The following is a 12608-nucleotide window of genomic DNA, read 5'->3' as shown; positions in this document are numbered from 1 at the left end:
TGTCTGTGTCTTTGTCAGTGACTCAGTCCTGTGTCTGTGTCTTTGTCAGTGACTCAGTCTTGTGTCTGTGTCAGCGACTCAGTCCTTTGTCTACGTCAGTAACTCAGGGTCAGATACACTAAGGAAGCAGTCGCAGCCCTTTGGTACTTTGGGGCTTCGTTTTATGCTGCCTGACTGTGTCGCTTCATGTAGCTGAAAGAGGCTAATTCTTGGACGCAAGACCTTACCTTACCTCTACCTTAATCTGTTTTCCCTTTGTTCCCTGTGTCTTCTGGCTCTGATGACTGCTACCATGCTTGGCAGAGAGAACGCCTCATTAACGGTGCTTTTATATAAATTGAGCTAGGCTACATCGGAGCTCGGCAAATTACCGCCTGCTTTCAGCAGTTCTTAAAATCCACACACCATGAGGAGAGCGGCGGTTAATGCGCACTTTAGTAAATTAGGCCGAATATTTACAACTTAATTTTATTGACCTATACCAAATCTCCATCCAGTTTTAGCACATTCATCCTAGGTGTACATATACTGTGTATGAACAGATTTAACTGTGTATCTAATGCCTAATGCCAAGTTGCAGAGAGACATAATCCTCACGAATCACATCTTAATAGCAATTTTGTTTGATGGGGTCCATTTTGTAAATATGCGACCTGGTCAAAATTGTTTGAAAAGCAGCTGTAATCCTTTGGTATATCTGGCCCTCAGTCCTGTCTCTGTGCCTGTGACTCAGTTCTGTGTCTGTGACTCAGTCCTGTGTCTGTGACTCAGCCCTGCTTCTGTTTTTTTGTTAGAGACTTAATACAGTGTTTGTGTCAGTGGCAGTCACGTTTCAGTCTCTTTCATTGACACAGCCCTCAGTCAGTGTCAGTCACTCAGTCCCCTGTCTGTGCTTGTGTCGGTGGCTCTGTCCTTTATGAGTGTCAGTGCCTCAGTCCTGTTTCTGTGTCTGTCAGTACCTCAGTCCGGTGTCTGTAAGTCATAGTTGTGTGTCTGAGTCAGTGTTTCAGTCCCTACACAGTTCTGTGTCTGCCTGTGCTAGGGCCTCAGCTCTATGCTCGCTGTGGCTATGTGTCCTCGCCTGTGTTGTGTGCTCAGTTCAGCTCATTTTTGTCACCATGTCACAGGCTCATTCCTGTGTTTGCCTGCGTCAGCGACTCACCTTGTGCCTGCATTAGTGGCTCAGTCCTTTGTCGGTCTGTGTCTGTGACTCGGTCCTGCGCCTGTGTCAGTGGCTTCCATGTCTCTGTGTGCTGGAGTCAGTCCTGCCACTCCCGAAAGGCTTTGGGAGCCTCATTCTATTGCTTTTTCCATCCCCATTCTCTCTCATACATTTTGTGGTTTGATTTTGAAAATGAGTACATCTCATATATTTTCCTTAATCATTTTCCACTGCTCAGGTTTGGTAAGACGTGGCATTGTTTTCTAATTTGGCCATCTTAAAGGGCAGTTTTTAGGCTAACATTCCTTGTCAAAGTAGGTGGGAAGCAATGGGATTCCATACTTGCGTAATTATAGCTGGACTCCATTTTGGAATTCCAGTAGCACCGAACCTCCATAATTTGACTGAGATGAAAAACCAGTATTGATCTTGCGTAAGGGAGTCCCTAGAGGATAGCTACTGCGCCGCATACAACTGGAAAGATGAATGTGGTGGAGACGGACATGGTCGAAGATCCAATTAGCCTAGCTATGAACAAGGTTGAAGATCAAATAAAATAATTAACTATGCACACAAAAGACATACATACTCTTGTGACACTGCAGCCAACATCACATTAGCTAGCTCATGGCAGCACTACAGGTGTAACGACATTAAGACCAGGTGTTTTTATTTCCACCTCCACCACCGATCTTGCCGTTTGTCAGTCGTCAGTCTCGCACGGTCTTGATATCTGAATCCCATCCTGAGCACCGATCACACAACGGTGTTTCACCCGTACCGATTCCGCAACCAAGCCCCGCCTCCTCACCTGCACAGACCACACCCCAAGCACGAAAGGAGTTTTTCCTTTTTTTTCCTTTGAAAAATGTGAAAAATTCTTTGCCCTGGCAGGCTGGAGTTTGTGCGTTGTAATTGCAGAGGGATTGCTGTAACTGTTGCTAGCTCTCTAAACCCCTGTGACGACTCACTGGCTGGTTATCGTTACGGTTATGGTTATGGTTATCGTTACCTTACGCGACTTGTTTGAGTGAGGATGCTTCATCTTATGCTTCGTCTCTGGCTGAGTATAAAAAAATACATTTTTAAGAGTGCTCAGTTGGACTTTGGTTTATCCGTATCGCTGCACTTCTTGCAACCAGGATGAGCTTTTTGAAAATTGTTCTCTCTATGGATCCAGCATTGCAAATCCCTAAACATATAACCTTCACATTGCCCTTTAGCCATATCTTCTCATTATTTGCTCTCAGTAAAGTTATTTGAGAGCTGCACGTGTAAACTCCGACCTCAGCAGTTCTTGATCCACCCTTTGTCTTTCCCTTCATCCTCACCGGCCAATCATTTTCAGCCTCGCATCTCACCTCACATCACCTCGGCTCACCTCACTGGGCAGGACCAGTGTATGCCTGGTGAACTCTGGGTAGTGTGGTTCTGGAACTTGTCCCATATATTATTAATTGCGTTTCTTCAAGCCATCAGGCAGAACAAAGAAAAATTTTGTTTTGCAATGATGTGCAATGGAAATCAAACTTGTCTGCCTATCAACTAGTGGATATTTTCCATCATCTGTAATAATTCATGATTAAGAATGCAGTTTTTGCACAGGTGTTTTTCTGATGTTCCTGGCAGAATATTGGCAATTAGACATGATTTGGAGAAGGAAGCACATTTCATGCATTAAGGTTTTCATTGGGCATACGGAGTAATATAGTAAACAAAGAGAAAGCTAGCTTACTTAGCTTTATGTTAGTTTGCCATCAGTGGTTGATTTTTGATGTGCAAGTTGGGTTTTTTTTTGTCATTAACCGCAGTGGAAGTTCATTGTGAAATACGTAATTTTGCCAAACATTGTTACCCCTTAAAGACACAGTTTATCTTTTTGTCTTGTAGTTTTCCTTTCAGCCATACAATTTGTATATTTAGTGAATACCACAGGAAGCCTTTGTGGGTCCTAAATTAAAGTTTATTTTTCTTTACTTTAGTGAAAATCCATAGTTCATCTCGAGAATTAAGCTGTAAAGATCCTCTATTCTGCACGAATAGCGAGATACTCTGATACAGAACATTCCGGAATGCAAATGCCGTCCCGTGGGTGAAACCGGGGCAACGTAGCGGCCCTGTCTCTGACCCGGGTGTCACCCCCCCCCCCCCCCTCTCCGTTCTCGCCGCTCCCTCCCCCCCGCAGACAGCAGCGAGTGCCTGACGGACGACATCAGCATCATCGCCGGGGGCAGCCTGACGGGCTGGCACGCCGACTCGGCCGCCGTGCTCTGGAGGAGGATCCTGGGAATCCTGGGCGACGTCAACAGCATCCGCTGCCCCAGGATCCACGCCCGGGTCTTCACCCACCTCTACGACCTCTGGCGCAAGCTGGCCAAGGTAGCCGCGCCGACGGCGTTTGTTTCCGCTAACCGCCGTCCGTCACTCTTCATCGCGGGTTTATAATTCCTGGTAAAATACAATGAGATACATTAAATGAAAATTAAATATGAGATACATTAAATGCCATGAATGGAAATTAGCATAAGGTAAATTACGCACAGACCTTAGGAAGTATTTTTTTCACACAGAGAGTAGCTGTGTGGAACAGCTTCCCAGGTCATGTAGCAGAGGGTACTATCTAGCTGTAGGTAAACCAAGCACTAGGTACATTTTAGTGGGAGGAGAATGGCGAGCATTGTTGGGCTGAATGGCCTGTTTTCCTCATTATGTTACATTTATGTTATCGTATGTTATTTATGTTATTATGAGTGCATGTGCCATTACATATACATGTCCATATAAGGTATATAATGGGTCTGTAAGCTAGAAAGTGGCCATTGTGATTTCATGTGCCCATTATGCATATTTATGCAAGTATATGCAATCATCATTTACATTTTTGTACTTTATCAGAAGCGCAGTTATATTTTAAAAAATGATGGAAGGAGTGTGTTATTAGGTTGGGTGGAAAAAAAAAAACCTTTTGTTTACATGCCGCAAATTCAGCTCGACGCCACGCACCGCACACAGGACCTTTCCGTACGCGCCGTACGGCCGGGAAAACGGCGGCTCCTGATTTCAGACGCGATTAAAAACTCGATTTGCGACTCGCCCCCCCTCGAGAGCCTTCAGGCCTCATCAGCGCAGTCTTCCTCCGGAGTGGCCCTTTTGAGAGCCGGGTTCCCGGCGATTGGCCCGGGCGAGGGCTCTGATTGGCCCCGGCGGGTCCGCTAAAAAAGGTTGCGCCGTCCTGTGATTGCAGATCAGGGACAATCTGGGGATCAGCGTGGATAATCAGTCGTCGCCGCCCCAGCCCGTCCTCATCCCGCCCCTCAGGATGATGGCCTCCTGGCTCTTCAAGGTGAGAGAGAGACGCGCCCGAGCCGACCCAGAATAAGCACGAAAAACATCATAAAAGCACTGCCCAGTTTTACGGTGTATTTAGTAGTCCAAGTTATTACTGTAATATTATACGAATATGCTGTTGCTGAAATATTTTTGTATACTTGATGCATGTAATCAGAACTGTATATAAAACTAAATTGTAGTAATGTATGTAGAAAAATGTATTTTGAATGTATGTTTTTGAAAAGCTATATAAAAACGCGTAACAGTATCATTTATTTGTAAAAAATGAAAAAAATGTATTTTTTAAGAGTGTATTTTAGTGCAGCTGTCGTATGGATTTTTAGTTTAGCACAATGTAGCACATTTTGTGGTCTTTCTTGTTGCCCTTTATCGTGCTTTAATGGTGTTTGTAGGTAAGGTTTGTAGAGTAGTTGATTGACCAGGATTACACAGACAATGCTGCATTTTGAAAAGTGTTTTAAATACGACACGTGTTATTAACTAAGCATCAGGTAAAAGTATTTCTCGTTTAGCAATTTTTGCATATGGTGTGTTTGCCTATGTGTGTACAATCTATGTCAACACTCCCATCTCTTCTAATAGTTCAACTGTGATATAACAGCAACTGATAACATAATTTATCATGTTATTGGCTCAGAACGTAGATTTTATTATACATAATGTAATAATTCCAACTGACAATGAAATAATAATAGCCTTTGTTGCTACAAGGCTTTGAAAATCATCTTCGATAAAGGAGTCTTAAACTATAAACGTTTTACATTTGTGGTATTAGCCCTCAAATGTTGAGGCTGTCATGTTGAATTGTTTAATCCAGTGGTGTTGTGATTGGCTCTGATGTTGTGGTGCTGCGTTCTCATTGGTCTGTGCCCTCCCCTCTGCAGGCCACTACGTTACCGGCAGAGTTCAAGGCCGGGAAGCTGCAAGCCTATAAGCTGATCTGTGAGATGATGACCAAGCAGCAGGACGTCCTCCCCAACAGCGACTTCCTGGTGCACTTCTACCACGTCATGCAGAAGGGCTTCAACAGTGATGACCAGGTCAGTCACGAGGACTCTCATGTACAGGATGCACACGCAAGCTCATACTTACACAAAGCACACTTATTCTCTTTTACATTTTACATTTTACATACTGCATATGTGTGCATACGTACGCGTGTACACACGCACGCACGCACACACGCACGCACGCACACAACGCACACACACATACTGTTCTCCAAATGCTCTGGTGCCACATTGCCACCAGGTGTGTAATTCCTGTCCTTGAACACTAGATGGTGCTGTGGTGAAGGAAATCAGTGAGTTACGTATGGTTCTTGGGCCTGATGCGAGTCAGCTGAGAATCGGTGAGCAATTTTAGCAGCTTTACCGCTGCCGGTCTGCATGGTTAATGCTGTAGCAGGGGCAGTTAACTGTAGTGTTATGGGGCCCTCAATGCCTCTGAAATCCGCTTGTCTCAGAATAGCTGCAGGTTGAACTGAACCGAATTGAATTTAGTTCCTTTTCGAGCGGCTTATCAGAATGCCTCCACGTCGCCGATCGATTGTCCAGCTCTCGCTGCGCGCGCGCGATTAATTAACGAGCCGCACCTGTCGCGTGCGTCCGTGGAGAAACGTTGGCAGACGCGGGCCCGGCGTCACGGCGAACGCCAGGGGGGGGTTTCCTCAGAGGAACGGCGTCTCGCTCCGCGTTTCCGCTGCGAACGAACGCGGTCAGGCAGCTTCGTCGTAACCCGGAAAAGGCGGCGTGTGGGGTTGGACGGGAAGAGCTCGGGTGCCTGACAGACGAGGGAGGCGGGTTTTGGAGGCGGTGGCGGGGGCGCGGGCGTGTGCTGTGCCGCGGCTTCGCTCTTTCGCGCACTCGTTCGCTCATCCTTCCGTCGCCGACGGCATCGTAACTCCGCGATCGAAGCGTGAGGCTTTCACACGAAAGTCGGCCGAGGCGGAGCGCGAGCGCGAGGGCGCGTTCTGAGAGAGCGACGGATCCGGGGGGGGGGGCGACGCCGCTCACGGAGGCAGAGAGCTCCCCCTGCTGGCTGTGGCGTGGTAGCGACGTGCCCTGTGAGTCCCCTCTGCCAACGTCTGAAAGGACAGGTGAAACCTATTCATTAAGCGTTAACACCCAGCGAGGTTCTGGGCCCCGGGCCCCGGCTGGCACACAGAGGCCCTCCACCTCCTGCGCCTCTGTGAAACGCCGGCCCCTCATGCCAAAACGAGGAGGCCAGGGGGTGACATCTACTGTTCCAGATTTCTGCATGATCTGTAGAGGGGGGGAAGACCCTCAAAAACACTGCCTGTGACATTGATTATTCAGGGGAAAGAGTTTAAAAACATTTATGAATAAAACATTTAAAACATTAGAAAGACTAACTGTGATTGAGCCAACATTTGGCTTTAACGTTGACTAAGATTTCAGATTAACAGTTGTGTGTATTTCACAGGCATTGTTTGGAAAATTCTGAAATAATTTAAACCAATGTGCCAAAATGAGCTTTTGAAGAGGAGTATAATGCTTGCGAAAAGCAAATTTAATAATTATTGTCAGTTGAATACACACCCTTGTTTGCCAGAATATTTTAATTGAAAAAAAAAGTGTTGGATTAAAATGTATTACACTCTCAGGGTCCTATATATGCCCTGTACAATCTCTTCATAAATGCTACATTAGGCTACGTATCGTAATTACTTATCGTTCAATAAATGCTTGTAGCTTCTTATTGAGGCAGACCGCTTATGGACTTGATTTGAGGCTGTAGCTTTGTCGACAGCCGCCGCTTGTTTCTAACAGTTGTCGTCCGCACAGCGTCGCTTGGAGTCGGGAAGTGTTGCCAGCCATGCTCTCGCGGCAGGTTCACATTAGTGCGTGCCCCTACCACCACCCCCGCAGCAGCCCCCCTCCTCCGCGCCCTCAGTTCTGTCCTGTCTCTCTCCCCACTGTGAGCGAGAGGGCCGAACGGCGACAGATAAAAGGGTTTTACAGAGACAGGAAATAAGGGCCACGTCCCCGTCCGCGCATTCCCCTACCGCCAAGGTTACGCCATTGTTTCCTCCTTCGGATTGGAGCACCGTCGGCACCGCGGAAATAGAATAGCGTCAGTCATAAATCTAATGCGGGCGGTGGGGAGAGTAGCCTACACGCGTCCCAACAATGGTCCGGCGTTGCTCCTTTTGTGGCCGGGCGGCTATTCACGCCGGCGCTGAAAACCTCCGCGCTTTTGTTCGTCTTCAATGCGGCTCCAGCGCTTGTTTCGTGCCGGCGAACCGATTTTTTATTTATTTAATTTTTTTTTTACTTTTTGTTTTTCGAGAGCTCTGCGAGGGCGCTGTCCGTTCAGCACCATGGCCGAGGCCGAGGGACTCGGTCGGACAGGGTATTTTATTCCTAGCTGTCGCGGAAATAGCGGTCGAAACTTGACGGATATACAGCTAAACGAAAAAAAACACCTCTCTAGGTAGTTTTCCCGTTTAGCAATGCTACGATTTTGGAACTTATGCTATGTCGTGAACTTCTTCATTTGCGCTTAATAAGGCTGGACAGTGCCCTTCATAATCATTTGTGATTCCTAACACAGCGATTCCAAACAGCTGACGGTGAACATGCCAGATTGTGCCGTTTTGCAGCACCATGTTTTTGCTGTATGTCAGCTTCTGTCTTAATAACCTGTCGCAAGTGTTCATGACGGGTTGTAATGCTGTTATGTGGCCCGATGTCACACCTGTGACTGCTAAAGCAGAGATGTCAACCTCTGAAGGATGGTATTATTCTATCATTCCCACATTTCTCCTGAAAGTAGTCACACAAGCATGTCCTTTTATGTTTCCCCTCAATACATGTTCAGATAAGAATGGTTTTTACTCTTTACAAGTTATTCAGGGTATTTCAATTTTGCCAGTATTACACACGATGCTACGCTGTCTAAAAACACAAAATAAAAGCCATGCTCCCTAAGAAACTGAAAATGAATTTTAGCCTGGATTTTCAGCTTTTTTTGAAGGGGTGTGGGTGCTTATCGATTTTGACGGGTTCAGGTTAGAGGCGTAGAAGGCGGAGGGCGGCAGAGGGGGGTGTGGAGGGGGGGCTTAAGCTTGCCTTTCAGATTGGCGTTAATGCGCCTTTTGTCGGCGGCGACGACGAGACCCTCTGCCAAAGCCGGCAAAGTGCGGGGGCCCTTCCCAACCCCCCCTACAACCCCCCCCCCCCCCCCCCCCCCGCCACCCCACCACACGCCCCCCCCCCCCCCCCCCCCCCCCAATCTCCACACACAAATTTGGAATTGTGCGTCCGTACTTAGCGCCACAATGGAAATGTTTTGCCAAGCCGCCACTTCCTTTAACATGCTCATTTTGTGCAATCATCCAGCAGTTTGCGGATGTTAATTACCACCGACTGTTCCTCACATTACGTTCCAAAGGTCAATTACAGCACAACGAGGGGCGGCGGGGGGGGAGGGGGGTGCAGGGGGGGGGTTCCGACCAAACGCTTTAAACCAATTTTCTATTTCTGCCACAGCGTGTTTTCTTTATTGCTTGTGTGTGTTTTTCTCTCTCTCTCTCTCTCTCTCTCTCGCTCTCTTTCTCTCTCTCCTTCTCTTTCTCTTTCTCTTTCTCTCTATCTCTCTCTCTCTCCGCCCCCTTCCTTCCTTCCGTCGTCTGTTTAGAAAGCATTCAATTAAAGTGATTGATTTACCAGGTAGCGCGGCGCCGAGAGCGGCGGCTGTTTGCCGAAGCGTGCCGTGGGGGCGGGGGGGGGGGGGGGTGCGTGCCGGGCCTCTGTTTGAGCTGCCTGATTTTATGCCGGCCCAGAGATGCGGGGACAGATGTTTCTGGGCTCCTCGCTTCACCTGTGTGTGCTCACTGGCACGTGCGCACACACACACACAGATGTCCGCACACACCCACCCACACACACAGACACGCATACACACACACACACAGATGTCCGCACACACCCACCCACACACACAGACACGCATACACACACACACCCACCCACACACACAGACACGCATACACACACACACACACACCCACAGACATGCACACATACCCACCCACACACACAGACACACACCTTCAGATTAGCCTCAAGCCCTCTTCTACGGTCCATCCCTAACATTTGTGATCATAAAAGCAGGAGGAACAATCTCTGTTTTCCGCCCAGTACATCACCACAGGATCTCCTGCACACAAGCCCACAACCGTAACTCAGCCGTTACCAATTCTTTTGCCTCATTATAACCGTTGACCAATTGAGTCGAACTCTACCAGTTTGAACCTCGGTTGAGTGCTAACACTTCGTGCTACATTTACTGCCTCTAAGCAGGCCGGTTGTCTTTCTTTTTGGTACTGCTAAGGGAGGGGGCTTGCAGGTCCCTTTTGTGGTTAGCCTCTTGACACCACAGTGGTGAACGGGTCACACTGGCCCGTCGGAGGACAGTAGCTAACGAGTGGGGCTGCCGGTGACGTTTCTCTCCGATGTAACGTGCCTGCGTCTGCCCAACCTTCCCCATCTCCAGCGCAAACCGCCCCACCGCCCCCGGGTTTCGAGTGAAGCAATAGCCCCTCCCCCAAACCAGCGGAGTCGGCGGCCGATCGAGTGAAAACCGAATCCTGAGAGGTGGAGATCTAGGCCGGGGGGATGTTTCGATGTAAACGTTCTAGGTTAGCCCCGATGTAGCTCAGGCTTTGCATCGAAACAGCCTGGCTGCGTCCTACTCGGTTAGAAAACTTTCACTTTTGTCGACCAAATGTAGCGGGGGTTTTTTGAGTGAACGCCTCACCGATGTTTCTACGAAAGAAATGTTCACCTGGAGAGACCGGACAGCCCCACCTGCCACAGGTGTGGGTGGAGCAGAGCAGGGCTTGGGTTCTGGGTGTGGTTACAGGTGCCCTTCCTGTAAATCAGAGCAGCAGAGAGTTGGGCACTTCCCCGCCCCAACTACCCCACCCCACCCCCCACCCCTCCCCCTTACAGCCTGTGGCCCATCTGCCAGCCCTCTCAGGACCTGTTTGCTTTTGGGAGGGGGGTGGGGGGGGTGGGGGGGGGTGTTTGTCGGACCGCCGTCTCCCCGTCGCTCTGAACGGGGGGCCTGATTAAATATTAACCCGCTCCAGCGCGAGGGGGAGCCGCCGCCGCCGCCGCCGCCGCCACCCCGCCTCCCCGCGCTACCGTACAGACGGGGAGCTTTATCGGCTCCCCCCGTCCGCCCTCCTTTAATCTTCCAGGAAAAAGCTCGGCTTTTTTTCCTCGCCACGGACCTTTGTTCAGCCCTGATATTTGCACTAGATTTTTCGTTTTTTTTTTTTTAAACACGAGTCGTCCTGGATACGAGCCGTTTTTTGACGCTTCGCCTCCGAGCTGGCCGTGCGTCCGCGTGACGACATCTCGAGCGTATAAACGCGTAAACGATGGAACGCCAGGGCGTAACACCTCCTCTGTCCTTTTCAAAAGCAAAATAAAGGCTTTTTTTCCCCTTCAGCGCTGTTAAGATACCAGTATAAGGTATAAGATATCAGTCTCTAAGTGTGTTCATATTATAGTGGATCATGGTCTTCTCCTGCAAAGACTCAATTGTATAGGATTTAGTAACCCTGTGCTAAGTTGGTTCTCAAATTATCTGACAGGGAGAACTCAGTGTGTGTCTATTGACAATTATAATTCTGTACCTCTAACTGTAAAGGCAGGTGTTCCGCAAGGATCTATTTTGGGACCGATTTTATTTTCTATTTATATAAATGATCTTGGGGTAGGGTTAAATCCAGCAAAGGTACATCTTTATGCAGATGACACAATTATTTATATTATAGCGCCATCTTTAAAAGTGGCAATGGATTCCCTACAGACTGCTTTTAATTTATTGCAGATGTCACTTGTTAATTTAAAATTGGTTTTAAATTCTAAAAAGACTAAATTTATGATTTTTTCACGTTCCCGTTCATCACCCACCGACTGTACAGTTCTAACACTAGATGGTACTCAGCTAGAGAGGGTTAGCTCTTACAAATATCTCGGCATCTGGATTGATGACAAGATGACCTTTAGCGTCCATATTGATAGCCTTCTAAAAAAACTTCGACCAAAGTTAGGTTTTTATTTTCATTTAAAAAAATGTTTTCCTGCTAGAAAAAGATTGGTTCAAAGTACTTTGCTGTATCATGCTGTCCTGCGGTTTGTAACTTGTGCAAGTGTACATACGCACCATTGTAACTTATATGAAATGGTTCAATGGACTTCATTGTATTCAAGGAGAAAAACCCATATGTTAATTTTTATTTTTAAAGCTTTACTGGGTAAACTACCGCAGTACATATCCGGCTTACTGAAATATTACTCCAGTAGCCATAACACTAGATCCTCAGAGAAAATTCTCCTCATGGTCCCAAGTATTCGAACAGAACTGGGTAAATCAGCCTTTTTCTTTCATGCCCCTCATGAATGGAATGAGTTACAAGGCATTCTTAATCTGAAATCCTTACCCTCTCTTGACATGTATAAAAATATGTTAAAATCTGTTTTTACTGAACAATGTTATTGCTTTTAGCAACAAGTGCCTTTTAGCTCCTGATCCTTGTATGTCTGTTTTTTTATTATTATATATTTTTATTTTTTATTTTTTTATTTTCTTTGGTATGTATATATTTTTAATATGAAACTTTTATTTTCCTGCTGCCATCTTGACCAGGACTCCCTGGCAGAAGAGATATTGTATCTCAATGGGACCTTCCTGGTTAAATAAAGGATAACAATAATAATAATAATAATATTAGCATGCTGTCATTCAGTATGGAAACCTCCGATTGATTTGACCTCCTTGACTTGTATTTTATCATAGTATATACCTTTTGTTTATTACACTATTTGTTTGTAGAGTGACTCAGACAGGTGCTCCCAAACTGTGGGGTCACCTGATTTGAGGATGGGGTCACCTGGATATTTAGGGGAAAATTTTTTGAAAAAAAGTTTGGGAACCCCTGGACTAAGACATCATATGAACTGACTACCTCTTACCTGCTCCTTAACTACTACGTTACACTTCCCCGGGACAGGCAGTAGTACTGTATGTTGTATATTGCGGTGCAGTCTAATCTGTC

The 12608-nt window shown here is 47.0% G+C and overlaps 1 protein-coding gene across 1 annotated transcript in view; it reads left to right on the top strand.

The window, feature by feature from the left end:
• The window catches only part of ralgapa2 (Ral GTPase activating protein catalytic subunit alpha 2), a 113525-nt gene that overhangs the window by 78687 nt on the left and 22230 nt on the right, over positions 1-12608 (top strand). The window contains exons 23-25 of the mRNA XM_035384366.1: positions 3348-3541; positions 4407-4505; positions 5398-5553. Coding sequence (XP_035240257.1) covers positions 3348-3541; positions 4407-4505; positions 5398-5553 — 449 coding nt within the window. The remainder of the gene's footprint in view (positions 1-3347; positions 3542-4406; positions 4506-5397; positions 5554-12608) is intronic.

The sequence above is a fragment of the Anguilla anguilla genome, chromosome 1 (genome assembly GCF_013347855.1).
Source record: "Anguilla anguilla isolate fAngAng1 chromosome 1, fAngAng1.pri, whole genome shotgun sequence".
Classification (NCBI taxonomy): Eukaryota; Metazoa; Chordata; class Actinopteri; order Anguilliformes; family Anguillidae; genus Anguilla; species Anguilla anguilla.
This window is presented reverse-complemented; position numbering and strand designations above follow the sequence as displayed.